At 36.4% G+C, this 19294-nt stretch overlaps 1 protein-coding gene across 1 annotated transcript; it reads right to left on the bottom strand.

Moving 5' to 3' along the window:
- Window positions 1–1123: 1123 nt before the first annotated feature.
- Window positions 1124–3471, bottom strand: LOC131856804 (uncharacterized). Its single transcript, XM_059208733.1, has 3 exons — window positions 3243–3471; window positions 2095–2603; window positions 1124–1135 (listed from the first exon to the last, which is right to left on the bottom strand). The coding sequence occupies exons 1-3, from the start codon at window positions 3469–3471 to the stop codon at window positions 1124–1126; spliced, it is 750 nt and encodes a 249-aa protein (XP_059064716.1).
- Window positions 3472–19294: the final 15823 nt, after the last annotated feature.

Genomic DNA, 19294 nt, shown 5'->3' with positions numbered 1-19294 from the left:
AATATCATCCACATAAACTTTAACAACCAAAGTATCATTACCTTCAATTTTGACATACAGGTTACTGTCAACACCACCTCTAGTATATCCATTTGTTGTAAGATGGGCATCTAACCTGGAGTACCAAGCTCTTGGAGCTTGTTTAAGGCCATAAAGAGCCTTTTTCAACTTGTATACATAATCAGGTTTATCTGCAGAGATAAACCCTTCTAGTTGTTCCATATATACCTCTTCATCAAGATAACCATTAAGGAATGTTGTTTTAACATCCATTTGATACACTTTAAAGTTTTTATAACATGAATATGCCAGAAATATTCGTATTGACTCTAGCCTAGCAACAGGTGCAAATGTTTCACCAAAATCTACACCTTCTTGCTGTGCATAGCCTTTACACACAAAGCGTGCTTTATTCCTAACAACTTTACCAGATTCATCAAGTTTATTTCTAAAAATCCATTTACCCCCTATAACATTTTTATCATCTGGTCTAGGTACAAGTTCCCAGGTTTTATTCTTTTCTATTTGACTGATTTCATCTTGCATAGCATGCAGCCAACAATCATCAACAAGAGCTTTAGAAACAGACTTAGGTTTAGAATCAGTTACCAGACAGTAATGCTCAGCCATTTGAGCTTGTTCACCAATTTTTTCTCTTCTCCTAGTCAAGATTCCAGCATCCATTTCACCAATAACCTGACTTTGAGGATGTCTTTTAGTAATGATTCTAGAAGGTGTATGTAAAGGAATTTCAGTTTTAGGACTTGGTGGAGGACTCTTTTCATTTGAAATTTCTGCTTCAGCGGATTTAGGAACTTGTTCCAGTCTTATTGAAATTTCCTCTTCAACATCCCTGATTTGCACACGATTCAAAATGTAAACTGTTGTGTGAACAGCTTCTTTCCAATATTTGTCAGGTAGATTTGCTTCATTCAGCATTGTGCGAGCCATCTCTTTAACTGTTCTATTTTTTCTTTCAACCACCCCGTTCTGTTGAGGTGTTCGGGTAGCAGCATATTGTCTTTTAATGCCATGTTTCTCACAATAATCTATAAACTCTTGTGATGTAAACTCACCACCTTTGTCTGATCTTAAACATTTGAGCTTTAAATCAGTTTCACGTTCAACCATTTTCCTGAAAATTTTAAATCTGACAAATGCTTCAGATTTATGTTTGAGAAAAGTAACCCATATCATTCTTGTATAATCATCCACAAAAAGCATGAAGTATTTTTCACCGTTGATGGATTGTGTCCTGGTTGGACCACATAAATCTGTGTGAACAAGTTGTAACAGTCTAGTAGATGAGTGTTCTTTAGACTTAAAAGTTGTTTTTGTTTGTTTACCTTTAAGACACTCTTTGCACACAGAGTTTTTAGGTTTACTCAAGATAGGTAAACCTCTAACATTCTGATTCTTGCTGATTCGAACCAGATTATCAAAGTTCACATGTCCCAAACGTTTGTGCCACAACCAATTTTCCTCAACTTGACCCATAAGACACATGCCTTCATTGATTTCATAGTTTGTGGAATCAAGCAGGTTGTAAACATTGCCAATTGTTCTCAACCCAGCAGCTACAATTTTACCAGACTTAGTTTTTATAGTACAACCATGAGAAGTGAAGGACACATTATAACCACTATCACAAATCTGACTAACACTAAGTAGGTTGTGTTTCAATCCTTCAACAAAATACACATCATGTATTGGAGTATCATCATTCAGTAATAATGTACCCTTACCTCTGACGAAAGCTCCTGAATTATCACCAAATCTTACAAAACCTCCATCAAAGTCTTCAAAATGAATAAATTTATTTTTGTCTCCTGTCATATGATGTGAACAACCACTGTCCAACACCCACAGTGACTTCTTACTTGAAAAGAATGCAGATTGCACTATCATAGACTGTTCAACACTAGGGACAAACTTTGGTTTCCATACCTTATGAATATTTGCCTTTGATTTGCATTGAGAAGAAGTATGTCCAAAGGTGTTACACTTAATGCACTTCATGGTGTTTGGAAAGCCATAGGTTTGATTGTATCCAATCATAGAAGTTCTATGTTGTAAAAATCTGCAAGTGTTAACCTTATGCCCAAACTTGTTGCAGTAAAAACAGTAACCATGAAAGAATCCAAGCTTAAAAGGTGTCATTCTGTTATAAGCCTGAAATTGATTTCTATTTGAAGGTTTAGTAATCTGTTTTGCTGATTTAGCACTTTCAAAGCCTACACCTGTCATATTCTTGCATAGTTTTTGTTTGTTTAAAATTTCATTTAAATGCAAGGTACTTTCATACTGCTCAATCTGCTTATGCAAAGAATTAGTTTGCTGTTCCAAAGTATTAACTTTCAATTCACTATCAGCAAGTAAAACTTTTAAATCTTCAACTGTTTGCTTTGAATCTTTCAATTCAATTTGCAAAATTTGAATTTCACTTTCATGAGAAACTACAAGCTTCTTTAGTCTTTTGATTTCCTTAAGAGCACAAAGCAATTCTCCTTCAAGATCAATTTCACCTTGTTCTAAGTCATCAAAATTATCTTCTGATATGTTCATCGAAGTTTCTATTTCAGCCATAAACAAAGTTTCATCACCTTCACAAGGTGAGTCATCTGAATCATTTTCAGAATCTTCTTTTATAAAAAGACTCTTCTTTTTCTGAAATGGATTGAATTTTTTTTTAGGATTCCATTTTTTCTTTTTAAAAACTTTTTGTAGTTTTTCTTCTTCACTGTTTTGATCACTCAAGGGACATTTAGCAGCAAAGTGTCCGGCTTTACCGCAATTAAAGCATTTGAAGGGTAGTTTTCCCTTATATTTCTTTTTTAACTTTCTTACTAGCAGGGCTTCTATAGCATCTGAAAGTTCAGATTCACTATCTGGTTCCTCTTTCTTTTCTACCTTAAAAGCAGTTTCTTTAGAATTAGATGAATTACTATCAATTCTCATTTCATAAGCTGTAAGAATGCTTTGAAGGCTGTCAAGAGACATAGTAGAAAAACTTTTCTTTTCTTCTAAAGTGGACACCTTAGTTTCATATTTAGGAAGTAATGTTCTAATAACTTTTCTGACAACATCTTTTTCATCAACATTTTCACCAAGACCTCTTCTTGAATTCACAACTTCATCAATTCTAAGAAAATAGTTTGCAATAGTCTCATCTTCTTTCATTCTCAATGACTCAAACTGATTCTTGAGTGTGAGAATTTTAGATTCCTTGACCTTTGCATCACCTTGATAAATGGTTTCTAGCTTACTCCATATTTCATTAGCAGATGCACAATGCATAACTTTAACAAGCACATCCTTGGTGAGACCACATAACAGAGCATGCTTAGCTCTAGCATTTAACTCATATTGAGTTTTAGCATCAGGATCTGAAGGAATGGACGTAGGAACAACATATTTTGTAGTAACAATGTTCCACACATTTACATCAACTGAGATCAAGTATGTTTCCATTCTGATCTTCCAGAACACATAATCTATGCCATCAAAAAGAGGAGCTCTTGATAAAGATGCACCTTCTTGAGAATGAGCCATTAAAAAAAAACTTCCAAATGACCAGGAACAATCCCTAGGACAGGCCTATATGAGGGACCCTATGCTCTGATACCACTTGTTGGAAGTGGAAACACTCTGAGAGGGGGGGGGGGGGGGTGAATCAGAGTGTAAAAATTTTAACAAGAACTTCTTTTATGAACTTGACTATTTTGATTAACAATAAGCACAGATGACTGAGACTTAACACCTTGATGTAATACTTTTAATGAAGCATGAAATATACAATAGAACCAACTGAAAAAACTTGATTCAGACTTTTCAGAAAATAAAATGATATTGAATCTTTTACAAAAACATGAAACATCTAAATGAGTATTTCAAAGATTGCATTACATGAATTCAACAAAATAGAGTATGAAATGAAAAGGGCTAAAGATATGACGTATCAGAGCATAAACCAGTAAGACAAAATGAGACAAGACAATGCACATAACACCATAGTTTTCATGAGTGGAAAACCCTCCTGGGGTAGAAAAACCACTCGGTAAGATCCCTTATATTATTTCAAAGAGCACCAACTCAGTTCACAAGTTTTAGAAACCACAAGGCCTCAAGGAGCACCAACCCCTCTTCTTATCCAATAAACATTTCAACTCGAGCTACAGCCACTGGTAATTTTATGCATGCACTTAAATCTTGTAGTCACAAAACCATCAGTGATTGGAGCGAGAATATTTTACCAATCTGTACAAATGATTCTTTCTAAAAGATTTTTGCAACAATGTTCTTCAAGGCTTTGAATCATAATAACATACTTTTAAAGAAATTCAACACTATCAGAGAGAAAAATTCAATCTCTGAACAGAATAATCTCAAACATTATAGCCTTATGTACTCTGCAACAAAACAGAGTATTGATTCTCAAAACCCTCGACTATCTAAAATCACTGATAATCTACAGCATTTTTTTTTTCAACAAATGCTTTGTCTTTCACTTTATTCACACTCCTCACTTTTCGTATCTACTGTTCTGTATTTAAACTGTTTTATTCCCCCAAAAACACAACGTCTTCCAGAATAACCCTCGTATAGGGTTACCGAAATCTTACGAGTATTGCAAACTGAAAAACAAATAACCGTTTAACTGTGCAACCGAAAGAGAAAACTGAGAGATAATCTAAAGATGCTTGATTTCCCAAAATAAAAATAAAGCAAGGTTTGTTTCCTTATTTCCATTTTGCATAACTGAAAAACCTGATTCAAAAAATCTGAATCTTTTAAACATATGAACAAGAATAATACCTGTGAAACACAACCTTATTGATAACTGAAAACAAACTAACCAGAAATCCATTAAGCTCACGGTTAAGACCACTTTTGCATCATTCTTTTCAACCGAACAAACTGACTCGAGCTCCTTAGCTACAGCGGCGGCTGCATCTCTCATGGCGTTTTAGGGTTTGAGATGGACTTCAAACTTGTTCAAAAACAAAATGAAACACAAAACGTCTTCCGAAAAACTTTTAATCTGTCGGTCACAAAGTGTATTCTGAGGAATATGCCATTAGTCCGTAGACAGATTAAACATAATATAAATCAAAGATGCCATTCAATAAATGCCAAGTCAGTGTTATTCACTGTATCCGTGTCACCAGCCTGGCTCGAGAGTAAGATGTTTTAAGCATATAACACGTCAGCAAAAATCAATGTGTCCGTGTCACTAGACTGGCCCATGAGAAAGACTTTTTAAATATATAACCACATGCTTAATATACTTGCCTCAAAATATGAAACTTAAACAACACCAACTTCCCCTTTTTTATTTTCTTGTCATCGAGGACAAAAGTATCAAAGAGCAACAGATGTATGCATAGAATCCAAGGAATAGTAAAGCAAAGTTGATACAGCTAGAGATAAAGTTTGCTTTTTTCTTTAACCCTTCTGAGAATTTTCGTACTACATGGAATCAGGGTTGATGTATATTTACCTTACATGCTTTTTTGATATCTGAAACCATGTATTAAAGATACAATAAGACAGTCATTACATTTTGCATATCATCCAACAGTGGGATATTGACTAACTTTGTCAATGCAATTAATCTATTCTTTTGTATTGAAGGCATACACATAAAACTCCAAATCCATGTACAATGCCATCTGCTACTTGACCTTGTATGGTTGATGAATGCAGAATCATGAAAAATCTCTTCCCATTATGTAAAATTCGGATCAGAAACCACGCACTAGATATACATTGCATTTTGCACATAATCTGTGTGGGTTATCGACAAATTATGTTACTAATCTGATTACTCTTCCCACGAAGCAACTTTCATATGTGTGGTCATGTATTTTAAATACAACTAGATATCCATTACATTCTGTATATCATCCCATAGTGAATTATTGAAAAATATTGTCATTAATGTGATTAATCTAATCTTTTATATAGAAGGCATGCATATAAAACTCCATGTACGATGCCATCTGCTACTTGACATTGTTTGGTTAATGAATACAGAATCACGAAATAGCTCTTCCCATTAAGTAAAATTCAGATTGGAAACCATGTAATATAAATAAAATCAGATATACAGTACATTATGCACATCATCTCAGAGTAGGTTATTGCCAAACTCTGTTACTAGTCTGATTACTCTATCTTAACACATTAAGGTATAGATATAAAACTCCAATCTCATGTAAGATGGCATGCCCTTTTGACCTTACATGCTTTATGAATACAGAATTATGAAATAACTCTTCCCATTAAGCTAGTTACATTCAGATCAGAAATCATGTACAATAAATACAAGTATACAACGAATCATTTCCGAAGTGAATTATTGACAAACTCTGTTACTAATCTGATTAGTGTTGATACGCAGGAGGTATTTTCCACATCAAGTCAAACTATGATATTGCTATTTTAGAATTTTGAACCTGACCTATCCTCTCTGAACCAACTGATTAGCAAACAATAACAACAAAAAGAAGAAAACACCAATATCTTTATTGAAGCTTAATTAAAAATTACATAGAGGTTGTATATATAAAGAATTTGCAGTCTAGAAGAATTAATAATAACTGCAGTTCTAAATATATTCCTAGCATTGCATGGAAAGCTACTAAGGCTCTCAAACTAAAAAAAGCAAACTACTACCTAAATTAAGAATACAATAAGTGCATGCACAACATGCTTTATTTACTAAAAACAAATTCATGCAAAAAGCAAAACTAAAAATAGTCCTAAGGATTAATGCATGTTGGAGTACATGTTTTATTTGCATGAATAAACAAAAAACTATTAACTAAACTAATCTAGCTGCATGCTAGAGCAGCATCAGTTATCAACATACTCCCCCTTGATGCTGAGAGGGCTGACAACCTTATCTCGTAGTGCTATAAACTGAGCTTTCGCAACCGCTTTGGTGAATATATCTGCTAGCTGATCCTGGGTGTTGATGTGCTTCAATTTGACATCCTTCTTCTGCACCAAATCTCGTATGAAGTGATATTTCAAATCAAAATGCTTTGTTCTGCTGTGATGAACTGGATTCTTAGCTAACTTGATAGCACTCACATTGTCACAATATATCACTGTAGCATGAATTTGTTTTTCTCCAATTTCTTCTAAAACTTTTCTGAGCCAAAGAGCTTATGTACCTGCTGAGGTAATTGCAACATACTCTGCTTCTGTAGATGAGAGGGCAACAATACTTTGCTTTTTTGAGCTCCAGGTAATTAAACCAGAACCAAAAGAAAAACAATTTCCAGATGTAGATTTACAGTCATCCATACTACCTCCCCAATCTGAATCACTAAAGCCTACAAGATTGAACTTTTCAGAAGAGTAGTAATGAATACCAAAACTTAAATTGCCTTTCACATACCTCAAAATCCTCTTGGCTACCTTCATATGTATTTCAGATGGATTTGTCATATACCTTGAAACAAGTGAAACTGAATAGGCAATATCAGGCCTCGTGTGGATTAGAAACATCAAACTCCTCACAATACTTCTGTAAGTTGTCTCATCAACTAAATCAGCACCATCATCTCTACATAATAAATCCCCATGAGCACTTGGAGTGGAGGCAGGGTTACAATCAATCTTATTAAATTTCTTCAGCATATCCTGTGCATACTTTGTTTGACAAATGAAAATCTCATCCTTACTTTGATAAACCTCCATTCCTAGAAAATATTTCATTAGACCAAGATCTTTCATCTCAAATTCTTTCATCATAGCAGCTTTGAATTCATCTTTCATCTTAGAACTACTACCCATATACAAAACATCATCAACATACAAACTTATGATGAGAATATCAGTACCTTCTTGTTTGTACTAAAGGGTAGGATCACTCTTACTTCTCTGGAAGCCATTCTCCTGAAAGTATCCATCAATCCTGGCATACCACGCTCTTGGTGCTTGCTTGAGGCCATACAAAGCCTTCTTCAACTTGTAGACATAATTATCTTTTCCTTCCACTTCAAAACCTTGTGGTTGCTCCACATATACTTCCTCTTCTAAGTACCCATTCAAGAAGGCATTTTTCATGTCCATATGATGTATGCTCCACTTCTTCTGAGCTGATAATGAAATCAACATTCTTATGGTCTCTTGTCTTGCTACTGGTGTAAATGTCTCTTCATAATCAATTCCATACTTTTTTGTGAAGCCTTTAGCAACTAATCTCACTTTGTGTCTTTCAACACTCCCATCACTATTAAACTTGGTCTTGTAGACCCATTTGGTGCCAATCCATTTTTTGTCATGTGGAAGTTCTGTTAACTCCCAAGTGTCATTCCTGTGAATGGAATCCATCTCTTCTTCCATGGCTTTCACCCAAACCTCATTAGTACATGCATCTTCAAAACATGATGGTTCAAAATCAACCTTGGCTAATAAAGCAAAATTCACTATCTCACCTACTGGGTTTTCTTCATGTACTTGATTTCCACTCCTCTGGTAGATATCACTCAATCTCCTTACTTTCCTTGTAGAACTTGGAGAAGAAGCTAGACTTGAACTTGGTACTAAAGAACTTGATGAAGAATTGCTTGGTGGAGTTAAACCACTGGATATAGAAAAATTAGTTGGCTGCTCATGATCAATATCAGCAATTATATCATCATTCAAAATAGATTTTGGCTTCTCAACATGGCCTTTTTGATGACCATAAACTCCCCCTTCATCAAAAATCACATCTCTTGAGACAATAAGCTTGTTAGTGAGGGGATTATACAATCTATAAGCCTTTCTTTTCTCACTATACCCAATAAAAATACATGACTCACTCTTTGCATCTAACTTTTGTCTATTCTGATCAGGTACATGCACATAAGCCAAACAACCAAAAACTTTGAAATGATTAACATTAGGCCTTTTACCATACCAAGCTTCATAAGGAGTCATCTTTTCTAGTGCACTAGTGGGACTACGGTTGAGGATGTACACAGTTGTAGCAACTGCATCTCCCCAATAAGAATTGTTCAATCCCTTGGTTTGTAACATGCACCTTGCCATTTCAACCATAGTACGATTCTTCCTTTCAGCTACTCCATTCTGTTAAGGTGTGTATGCAGTAATAAGTTGCCTCTTGATGCCATTAAAATCACAATAACTTTGGAAAGCCTTTGAGAAAAATTCTCCTCCACGATCAATCCTTAAACACTTGATCTTGCACCCTTTCTCATTTTCCACAAGGGCTTTAAACTTCTTGAATGTATTCAAGGCTTCATCTTTGGCCTTCAAAAAATATACCCAACAATTTCGTGAGTAATCATCAATAAAAGTGATGAAATATGATGACTTACCCAAACTCTTAGTTTGCATAGGACCACATATATCTGAATGAACAAGCTGAAGTGGGTGATGAGCCCTCCATGCATTTCCCTTTGGAAACTTTTCCCTTGCATGATTTCCTTTAGCACAACCTTCACAAACCTCCTTGTGTTCCTCAACCTTGGGCAAACCATAAACTAATGCATGTGAGGTTAGAAACTTCAAAGTATGAAAATTTAAATGCCCATACCTGAGATGCCATAACCAACTTGAATCCTCATAAGCCATATTTGCCAAATTGTTGTTATGTTCACCAAACCTCAAGGGGAACATCCTATTTCTTGTCATAGGAACAACAGTGATCACCCTATTATCCTTATTCTTATCATAGATAGTACAAGTCTTATTCTCAAAGACTACTTTATAATTTTTCTCACATAGCTGCCCAACACTTAACAAATTGTGCTTCAATTGTGGAGTATAATAAATATCATGAATACTCTTTATACCTTCTTTTGTTTGGACCTCCATAGCTCCTTTGGCAGCAACCTCCAATGATTTATCATCACCAAGCTGGATCTTGGATTTGAAACTTCCATCCTTTGTTGAGAACAACTTTTCATTCCCTATCATATGGTTAGAGCATCTAGAATCTAGGTACCAAACATCTTTACTAGTATTTTCACCCTTTGCATAAGATAAAAATAAGTGATCAGGAGGATTCTCACTACTTTCTTGAGCATAGTTAGTACTTTTACCTTCTTTCAATCTGCATTCTCTTTCAAAGTGGCCATACCTATTACAATGGTAACATTGAACATTTCTCTTATCAAATCTGCCTCTACCTCTTCCTCTGAAACCACCACTTCCTCTTGAGCCACCTCTTCCTCTACCTCTTGAAGAATTTTGGCTTTGCCCTTTACCTTGGCCTTGATTGATTTTGTCACTACTGCTGCTTGCATCTTCATTTTTTGTGATTAACAATTTAGAGGAAAACACTTTCTCTACACCTTCAAAAGAATCTTTCAATCTTTCTTCATGAGACATCAGGGATCCAACCAGTTGGTCAAATTGTAGTTTTGTCAAATCTTTGCTTTCTTCTATGATTATTGCTACATGATTCCATCTGGATGTCAAAGATCTCAACACCTTTTTTATCAAAACTTCATTGCTTACAATTTTCCCAAGTGTAGCCATTTTATTGACCACATCTTTGACTCTGACACAATAATCACTTATACTTTCAGCTTCTTGCATCTTCAAATTCTCGAACTCTTGCTTCAATGTCTGGAGCTTGACCACTTTAACTTGATCACTACCCTGGTAAGCTTCTTGTAGAGTCTTCCAGGCATCTTTGGCGGTTGTTGCTCCTGATATTCTTAGAAATAAGCTCTTATCAAGAGCTATCTGAATGTGAAACAAAGCTTGAACATTCTTTTTCCTTGCTTCCTTTCTTGTTGTTCTTTCATTGGCTGTAAGGGCATTCCAATCAGTTGGCTCTTCATAACCTGATTCAATAATCTCCCACAAATCTTTTCCAATCAAAAAGGTCAGCATCTTAATGCACCAATAATCATAATCATTCCCATCAAATTCTAGAACGGGCATATGGTTAGAATTCGACATGATTAACTTTGGCGAAATTCCAACAATAAAACTTTAACCCAAAACAATTTTACCTGCTCTGATACCACTTGTAGAATTTTGAACCTGACCTATCCTCTCTAAACCAACTGATTAGCAAACAATAACAACAAAAAGAAGAAAACACCAATATCTTTATTGAAGCTTAATTAAAAATAACATAGAGGTTGTATATATAAAGAATTTGCAGTCTAGAAGAATTAATAATAACTGCAGTTCTAAATATATTCCTAGCATTGCATGGAAAGATACTAAGGCTCTCAAACTAAAAAAAGCAAACTACTCCCTAAATTAAGAATACAATAAGTGCATGCACAGCATGCTTTATTTACTAAAAACAAATTCATGCAAAAAGCAAAACTAAAAATAGTCCTAAGAATTAATGCATGTTGGAGTACATGCTTTATTTGCATGAATAAATAAAAAACTATTAACTAAACTAATCTAGCTACATGCTAGAGCAGCATCAGTTATCAACAGCTATCAAGGTTCAACTATGTAGTTTTTGAGTCAAGCTCATTGACCCATGTGTTCACCAGTAGTGGTTCACAAGAACCCATCTCTCATGAGAATGAATGGTCCACTTAGCACTCATTGCATCTAGGTGATGCTCACAGGGGTGAAGCACTGAGACTTCCCGTGAGGTCACCCATCCCAGTACTACTCCAGCTCAAGCGCGCTGATTAGAGTTCTTTCACAGATAAAAGACATACATATAAACTCTAAACCCATGTATGGCAGCATCCCCTGGTTGACCTTATATGCCTTCAGATACATAACCATGAAGTAAATCTTTCCACGAAGTGACACTCAGATCAGAAATCATGTATTATAACACTACTAGACCACACACTAAGCAACATATTAAGTCTAAAGAATGTCAATCAACTCTAAGTGTTAACGAATTTAAATCTAAAAATCAAAACTTAATATATAATTTAAGTCATCCGCCCTACTAATACTAGCTATACGTTACATTTCACACATATTCCGCCGTGAGTTATTGAGAAACACCACTACAAATCTAATTAATCCTCTTTGATGCATAAAATCAAACATATAAAACTCCAAATCCATTTACTATGCACCATCTCCTTGACCTTGTATGCTTTGAAAATAAAACTAGCTATTCAATAATTCAACCTACCTTATGAATTCCACGAGTCCCATTCACTTTTTTAATCAATTCAATAATGAACGACCATCCGAAAAGATGGCCACATGAAAGCGAGCTGGAATAGGAAGAATTCTAATATTCATAACTGTCCAGCTCACTGCCTTGTGGACATCTTTTTAATGGTAGTCGCTGCAGCAGTCAAAACCTCTTCCAACACAATGTCTCGGTGCACATCCCACCTGATTAAGAATTCTGTATCAGTAAAATATTGCACTCTATGCACATCAGGAGAAGGCATGTAGAGATAATCCCCAGGGCCCAGATCAAAGGTTTAATTTTTAGTAAGGTTCCACACACGCTTGGAACCAGAGAGCACAACAAGATCATGCCCAAAGGTATGATGATGAGCGGGCTCAATGCTTCCCGCCTTGACTTTCACAATGGCAACAGTAGGGCTCCATGACCCACCAGGCATAATACCTACCACTTCAAAATCCCTACTCTTGCTCAGCGAGCAAAGTGCGCAAGAAGAAGAATCGGATGATGATGAAGATATTTTTCTCTCCACTTGCTCACTGCCCACTTTCGCCGCCCCACTTCTTCCACACTGTAATAATTATTAATGCCCAAATCCTCCATCTCTGCCCCCTTTTCTTTCACCAGGGAGTTATGTTACCAGAAACTAGAAACTAGAAACGAGAAATGAGAAATGAGAAATGAGAAATGAGAAATGCAACGGCAATGCAACGTGAGGAGAAACGGAAGTTTAAAAGGTTGCGTATAAGAAACGGATTTTATATATATATAATAAAATTAATTTTAAAAATAAAAATTATAAAACATATATCTCTATATAAAAATTTAAAACATTCTTTGATTTCATTCTTTCATTTTAAAATAATTTGTATAAAACATTTCACACAATAAGTATAATAAAACCAGTCTGCTAATGGGCTTTTGAGGGCTAATCCTCATAGAGAGGGTGATATAAGACATGAGTGGGATCTGCCAGATAAGGGGTGGACTAAGGTCAATTTTGATGGCGCCTCAAGGGAAAATCTCGGGGCCTCTGGAGTTGGGGTCATAGCTCGGGAGGAATGTGACAACACTATAGTCATTGGGGCTAAAAGGTTGGTGGATGGTTCGAACAATGAAGCCGAGTGTCAAGTGGTTATAGAAGCCATTCTTATGGCTAAAAAACTAGTAGTGAAGAAACTCCACCTAGAAGGGGACTTTCAGATTGTGGTGAATGGGATAGCTAGAGGTCACATGGAGGCGTGGCATCTGGACAAACACATTAGAAGAATGCAACTTCTACTTTGTGGGTTCGAAGATTTTAAGGTGTCACATGTTCTCAGGGAAGCAAATGTAGAGGCTGACAAGCTTTCCAATGTGGGAGCAAATGGTTTTTTGGATAGCAACTTTAGTTTTTTTGAGGACCTTCGAAACATATGGCCTCAAGACATAGGTTGATTTGCTTAAAATGTGGGAAGAGAACCCGCGTTGTGTTTTTTAGTCTGTGTGGTTTGATTTTGACACTGGAATTGTGGGAAGTGATGTCCCTCGTAGAGTGTGATCTACGATCATGTAGCAAATTGCATTGGCGGCGTCAAAGTAATGATGGAGGCAATCGACGAGCTGTTTTGGTGATGATGCTTGGTTTGAGGTGCTACGTGTGGAGTAATTATGTCTTGTGGTGGCACTGGCTATTTTAGGGCCTTGGTTTTTGGTTTCCTAGCACTTCGCAATTGTTGGTCTTGGCTTTGATTGTGTGCGCAGGATTTTGGATGAGGGTGAGAAGCAGGATGGAGGCCAATTTTTCTTTGTCGACTGACGGTCAAATGCCAGCATTTTGTGGCACAATTTTGTGCAATAGGCTATTAATTGTTTTCAGGGTTGATGGGGAGGTGTTTTGGAGGGCAGTGTGGTTCATGGTTGGGGAGGAATTTCTGGTGTCTGATTGTCGTCCTCGAACTAATCTAGACATCTCATCGTTGTTCGTTGTGTTGGCCTTGACGGTGGGTGGGTCGACGGAGGAGGTGCAGTGGGTAGTGTCCTTGGTGCAGTGGGTAGTGTCCTTGGTGCTGCGACCTAAATGGGTGGGTGGGTTGAAAGATGTGGTGGCTCGTGCAGTAGTTGGCATTGGTTTGAAGATGCTGAAAGAACCGTGGCGGAGGATTGGTGTGGAAATGGGGGAGTTGCAACCGTTCATGATTTGGTCAGCTTCTCGACCTATGGAAATCCAACTTGAGGACGCAAGAAAGGGGTGGAAGGATGTTGTGCATTTTGTGCGAGAATTGGGCCTGACAGAACGAGCAAAAATTCGGGGGAAGAAGACCCCAATCAGGTCGGAAGCGCCATTGGATGATGGTGGGCGACCACTGATCCACCATCAGATCCCTCTGAAGCAGGTGAAGGTGGTGGAGCGCAGTTCACTTTGTGGTGGCAGGCCGAGAACCATGCCAGGTGGTGGGAGGGAGACTCATGTGGCAGGCCCCAGCCAGGGAATTCTGAATTTATCAAGGGAAGAGGCCCTGGGATGGTTTTGTTAGGTAGGTCCCTTGGGTTTGTCGGTTTTGGGTGGGGAAGTGTGGTTGTATGGTTAGTTTTTTGAAGTGGTAGGACTTGTAGGTCCAGTGTCTTCATCGGGTTTTGATGGTTTTGTAGGGGCGAGACCCCATGTAGTGGTAGGTTGTTTAACAGCTTTATGGATGTAATCTTTCCTTTTTAAGCAATATATTATCCTGGTTATCGATAAAAAAAAAAGTATAATAAAACCAGGAGGACAAAAATAAATTTGTGTGATGCTTAACTTTGGCTTCCAAAAATTGCAAATTAATGTAAACTCTAGCTTGGGCTTTATTGTCATTTATAAACTAATGTAAACTCCACCTCTAAGTTGGGGAAAAGATAAAAATTTCCAAGTTTTTATTTAAATTTTAACGGCAACTGCTAGAAAAACGAGAATCACGGATGAAACGGTCGTCTGCAATGGGAAGCCCGTTTCTGCCATCGAAATGCGAAACGGAAGTCTCCCGTCGCGTTTCTGTTAACTAGGCCAGGGAGTGCTTGAGGGCTTTGGGAAAGATTTTCAGGGCCTTTTTCTACATGCTCAACACTCTGGAGAATGCCTAAAACCAGTGGAACTTGACAAATATATTAAAATTTGGAACAACAACATGAAACTAATCAAATTGACAGCGCTAATTGTTTGAAACCAAACTAGGAATTGATGTCGACAGCTAACTGAAACTAAGACAATAGACACGTGTTCCACCAAAATATGCAAAGGATAAATCATGTGTGGACCCTTCTAGATTCATGTAGGGGAAAGGAGTCAGAACGTGTGCACCCTAACTTCACGCTTCTCAAAATCATATGTGGACATTTCAAAAAAAATTGAATTTTATGCAGCAGCTTACTTGTCAAGTCCCCTACTCAAAAACAAAATTTCAAGTCCATATGGACAAATATGATGCCACATCAACATGCATTTTTGCGAAGGTATCCAAAATGGTCCCAGATTGTCATAAGATCCAAAGGTGTGTATTAAGTCATGTTTACTTCTGTGCAGATGTGGTATCACATCATTGGTTATTTTTTGAATTTTAGAGGTACTTTTTGGGGAAAAGCATTGACATGACATTTTTAGAGTACCACTATTGGTCTCATTTTGTCTATGTACTATAACATGTATTGATACCCACACACATATTGGCTCCTCTCCCCTATTTTGGCTCAAAATAAAACTAGGGTCACTCTTATTTGCCTATGTTAATCCGTCATGTAAAAGCCATAGCTCTTTTTTAATTGAAAGAAAATGAAAGGTCAGGTCAGGTTCTAACTAAAGTTTATCCTTGATGTGCTATTGGTCAAATTATGACACTATAATGGTCTATTGGGTAATTTATAACACTATTTTCTTCTCAAGGGATTTTAGCACATTATTAAAGATGTATAAATTAGAAAACAAAAATGGATTTTGAAAGGGATGGAATGTAATATTAGGGGAAGCGTATCAGTAGTGGTTATAGTTAATTTTGTGCACTCATAGATCTTAGACATTACATCGGATTTCAACATTCTTTTGTTGTTGTCTCTATATGCAACTTAATTGTTTAAAGCTAAGGTTTTGGCTTCTGCGTAGTAATGATGCATGGTGTGGGATCAATTATGTGCACAAGGGTCAAAATTACACATTTCAAAGTGTCGTATGATACCTGCTTAAAGATATTCCAATAACTGTCCACTCAAAATTGCCAGTACTTGTGGACAAATGTCCTTGTAGTTGTGCACAAATGTCCCAGTAGTGGTGCACAAATGGGTCAATTATGATCAAAAAAGCTAAAAAGTGATCGGCTATTGATGCATGTGAAACTTATTAATGAGCTTTGCATTATCATTTTTTTTGCTCCTTTAAAATTAGTAATTGGGGGTTAGGTGCACAAGGAGTGGTTGGTTATTGAAATGAAATCCACTACTGGTGCTCTTCCCCATAAGTGTCTAACTATATCTTGTCTTAATTTGATTGGAGCATAATATAGAGGAGAGGACCCACTAGATGAGCACCAAGGATAACTTTAAGAAAGCACCCCCTGGGCAAAAGTGTAAAATCGTCACGAATCAAGGGTTATTTTGGGGAAGAAATTTTCATATTGATGGCAAAAACAATTTCAAACTAAGAAAAAAAATTAATTTGTATTGCCGATTTTTTTCTAGGGTATAAAAATTCCATAAAATTCTGGCGAATAATACCTTGTTTTGTGGGGAAAATATATATTGTAGGAAGCGAATGTTTTTCATTTAAAGGAACAAATATATGTGTATGGGCGAAAATGTTTACTCCGAAGGAAAAATTATTTAGGTGTATTGGCGATTTTTATCCACCGTTTGAAAATTATTTAATTTGTTTGGCTAATATTTTGTTATTTATGGAAAAATATATTTTTTATTGGTGATTTCATGAATTCATTGCCATTAATAGACAAGGCACATCACATCATATCACATTGAGTTTAGACTCTGCACATGTATCGATAAGCGCAACCTCATTGACACGTCACACATAACTAAAATCCATCAATGATTTTAAACCGTTCAATGATCGTATATCAATGATTGAAGTTTTCTTTCGGCCCAAATTTTTGAAGAGAACGTAGTTCTCCAAAAAGTGCCCAGAATGGAATTGGATTCAATAGACGTGTATCAAGTGTCACGGTTGATAATGTTGGTCATTTAATATATGTCTTTGTTGGTTGAAAATTTTGTAAACTTGGGGAAATATACAAAATTGTGGTTTCAACCACAGTGTGTGAGTAAAACTCTCCTAATTAAGGGAAGGCTCCCCCTATCTAACTACAACTTTAAAAATAAAATGGGATGGGACAACAGTCTTTCTTCTTCTTTCAAGAAAGCCAATATCATTTTCTCTTCACAGAAAAGTGATAGCAATTTAACATAAAACAACAGTAACAACTTTTTGAAATGAAATGAGAGAAAGGAAATGAAGTTTCCTGAAAGCTCAAAGACTTCTGTCACTTCCTTCGGGACGAGACAACAATATCAAGCTCAAAGTCTTGATTATACGAAGTCCTATCTACCCTTTTCTATACTAACGCTATCAAAAATGAATTATAACAGCTCACAGACTGAAATATCTTATTCGTTTCTACACAAAATAGTGGGAAGTAGTATGAGCTCAAAGACTCACAACTATTTCTCACAAAATCTGCTTCTAAACTCTCTTAAGAATAAGTGCAAGCACAAAGACTTACAGCTCCTCTCAAAAGTATTTATAAACCTCAAATACTTGTAGCACAAAGATTGCAAATCAAATTCGATTAAGTTCTTTGAAGAAACACTTGCAAGAAAGATAATATAGAACACAAACTCAAGAATGTATCACAAAGGATCAAAGTTTGAGCAATTTCCTTCTATTTCTTTCAATTCTTGAATTCACACATGAAAGCTCAAAGACTTCTTTGCTATAAATTTGACAGATTTTTTGCTTGCTTTTCAAAAGATAAAAATTACAATAGACCCCTCAAGCATTTATAGAAGAGCCTTGAGAAAAAGGTGGGAAAATCCTAACTAACTTGAGAGATTCTCTCAACCACCAAGACTTATTCAATAACTAACTATGACTTATTCCAACTACAGTCCTAACTGAACACAACTTGTAGTTGCCTTACATGTAATTACAAAAGTGCAAGGAAAGACTTAACTTGCAATTTACAAAAGGTTTTTACATGCAACTTGCCAAATGAAAAACTACAAATAAGAGATTACAAATCTGGAAAAATACAACTAAGTGTTGAAAAACACTTAAGCTGCAGCATGTGAAGACATGAATCCTTCGAACTTCTGGACGATCATTCATAGCTCAGTAGGATTCGGTTTGTGGGTGTTCTTGTCAACAACCATGGTCTTCATAATGGTATCATGGCATCAAAGAAGCATAGAGGCATTCTTCTCCAAGATAGACTGGATTCCGTGCAAAAAGATTTGATGTTTCATCAAAACCTGAATTGAAACAGTTGAAAATTGTTCGCTCCTCCATTCATTATGAATCCTCATCTGTAGATCTGCGAGCACTTCTTCTTCTGGTATCAACTCTCCATTCTGACTCATTATGTTGCAAGAGGCCTTCTCACAGTGGGAAACAACACCTTGGAATACTTCAACCCGCAATCTCATTGCATCATCAATCTCCTCAATGAGGGATTTGAGAACAAGGGCTTTATTCTCCAGAAGTTCTTCAAATTCCAAATACATGAACCTAGAAGGAATAATGGCATGCTCTTGAAGAACACTCAACTAATGTTGGGGCATTGTGCGCCAAATTGTCAAACTACCTTCAACCATTTCCAAATTCTATTTGAAAGTCTAGGAGGTGTAATTCAATTTTTCTTCAATGGTCTCCAACTTAGACATCATTTGGAAAATGTCTTTCAGCACTTGTGCACATAGATCATGAAGTTGACCCACCCAAGAATCCAACGCTTGTACTTTATGATCAGCTCTTTCAACTCCCCGAATTGATTCTTGGGAACCGGAAGAACTTGTAGGATTACTCCCTTCACCAGCAGGTTTTGTAATTTTATGAATAGCTGCAACAAGTTGCCTATTCTCCTCTTCTAGCTTGTCTTTCTTTGCTATAAGTTCATCATATCGCTGCACTAGTGAGGCTATGGATTGTTGGGCATGATGTTTGACCACCTCATGTGT

Source organism: Cryptomeria japonica, chromosome 7, assembly GCF_030272615.1.
Source record: "Cryptomeria japonica chromosome 7, Sugi_1.0, whole genome shotgun sequence".
Classification (NCBI taxonomy): Eukaryota; Viridiplantae; Streptophyta; class Pinopsida; order Cupressales; family Cupressaceae; genus Cryptomeria; species Cryptomeria japonica.
This window is presented reverse-complemented; position numbering and strand designations above follow the sequence as displayed.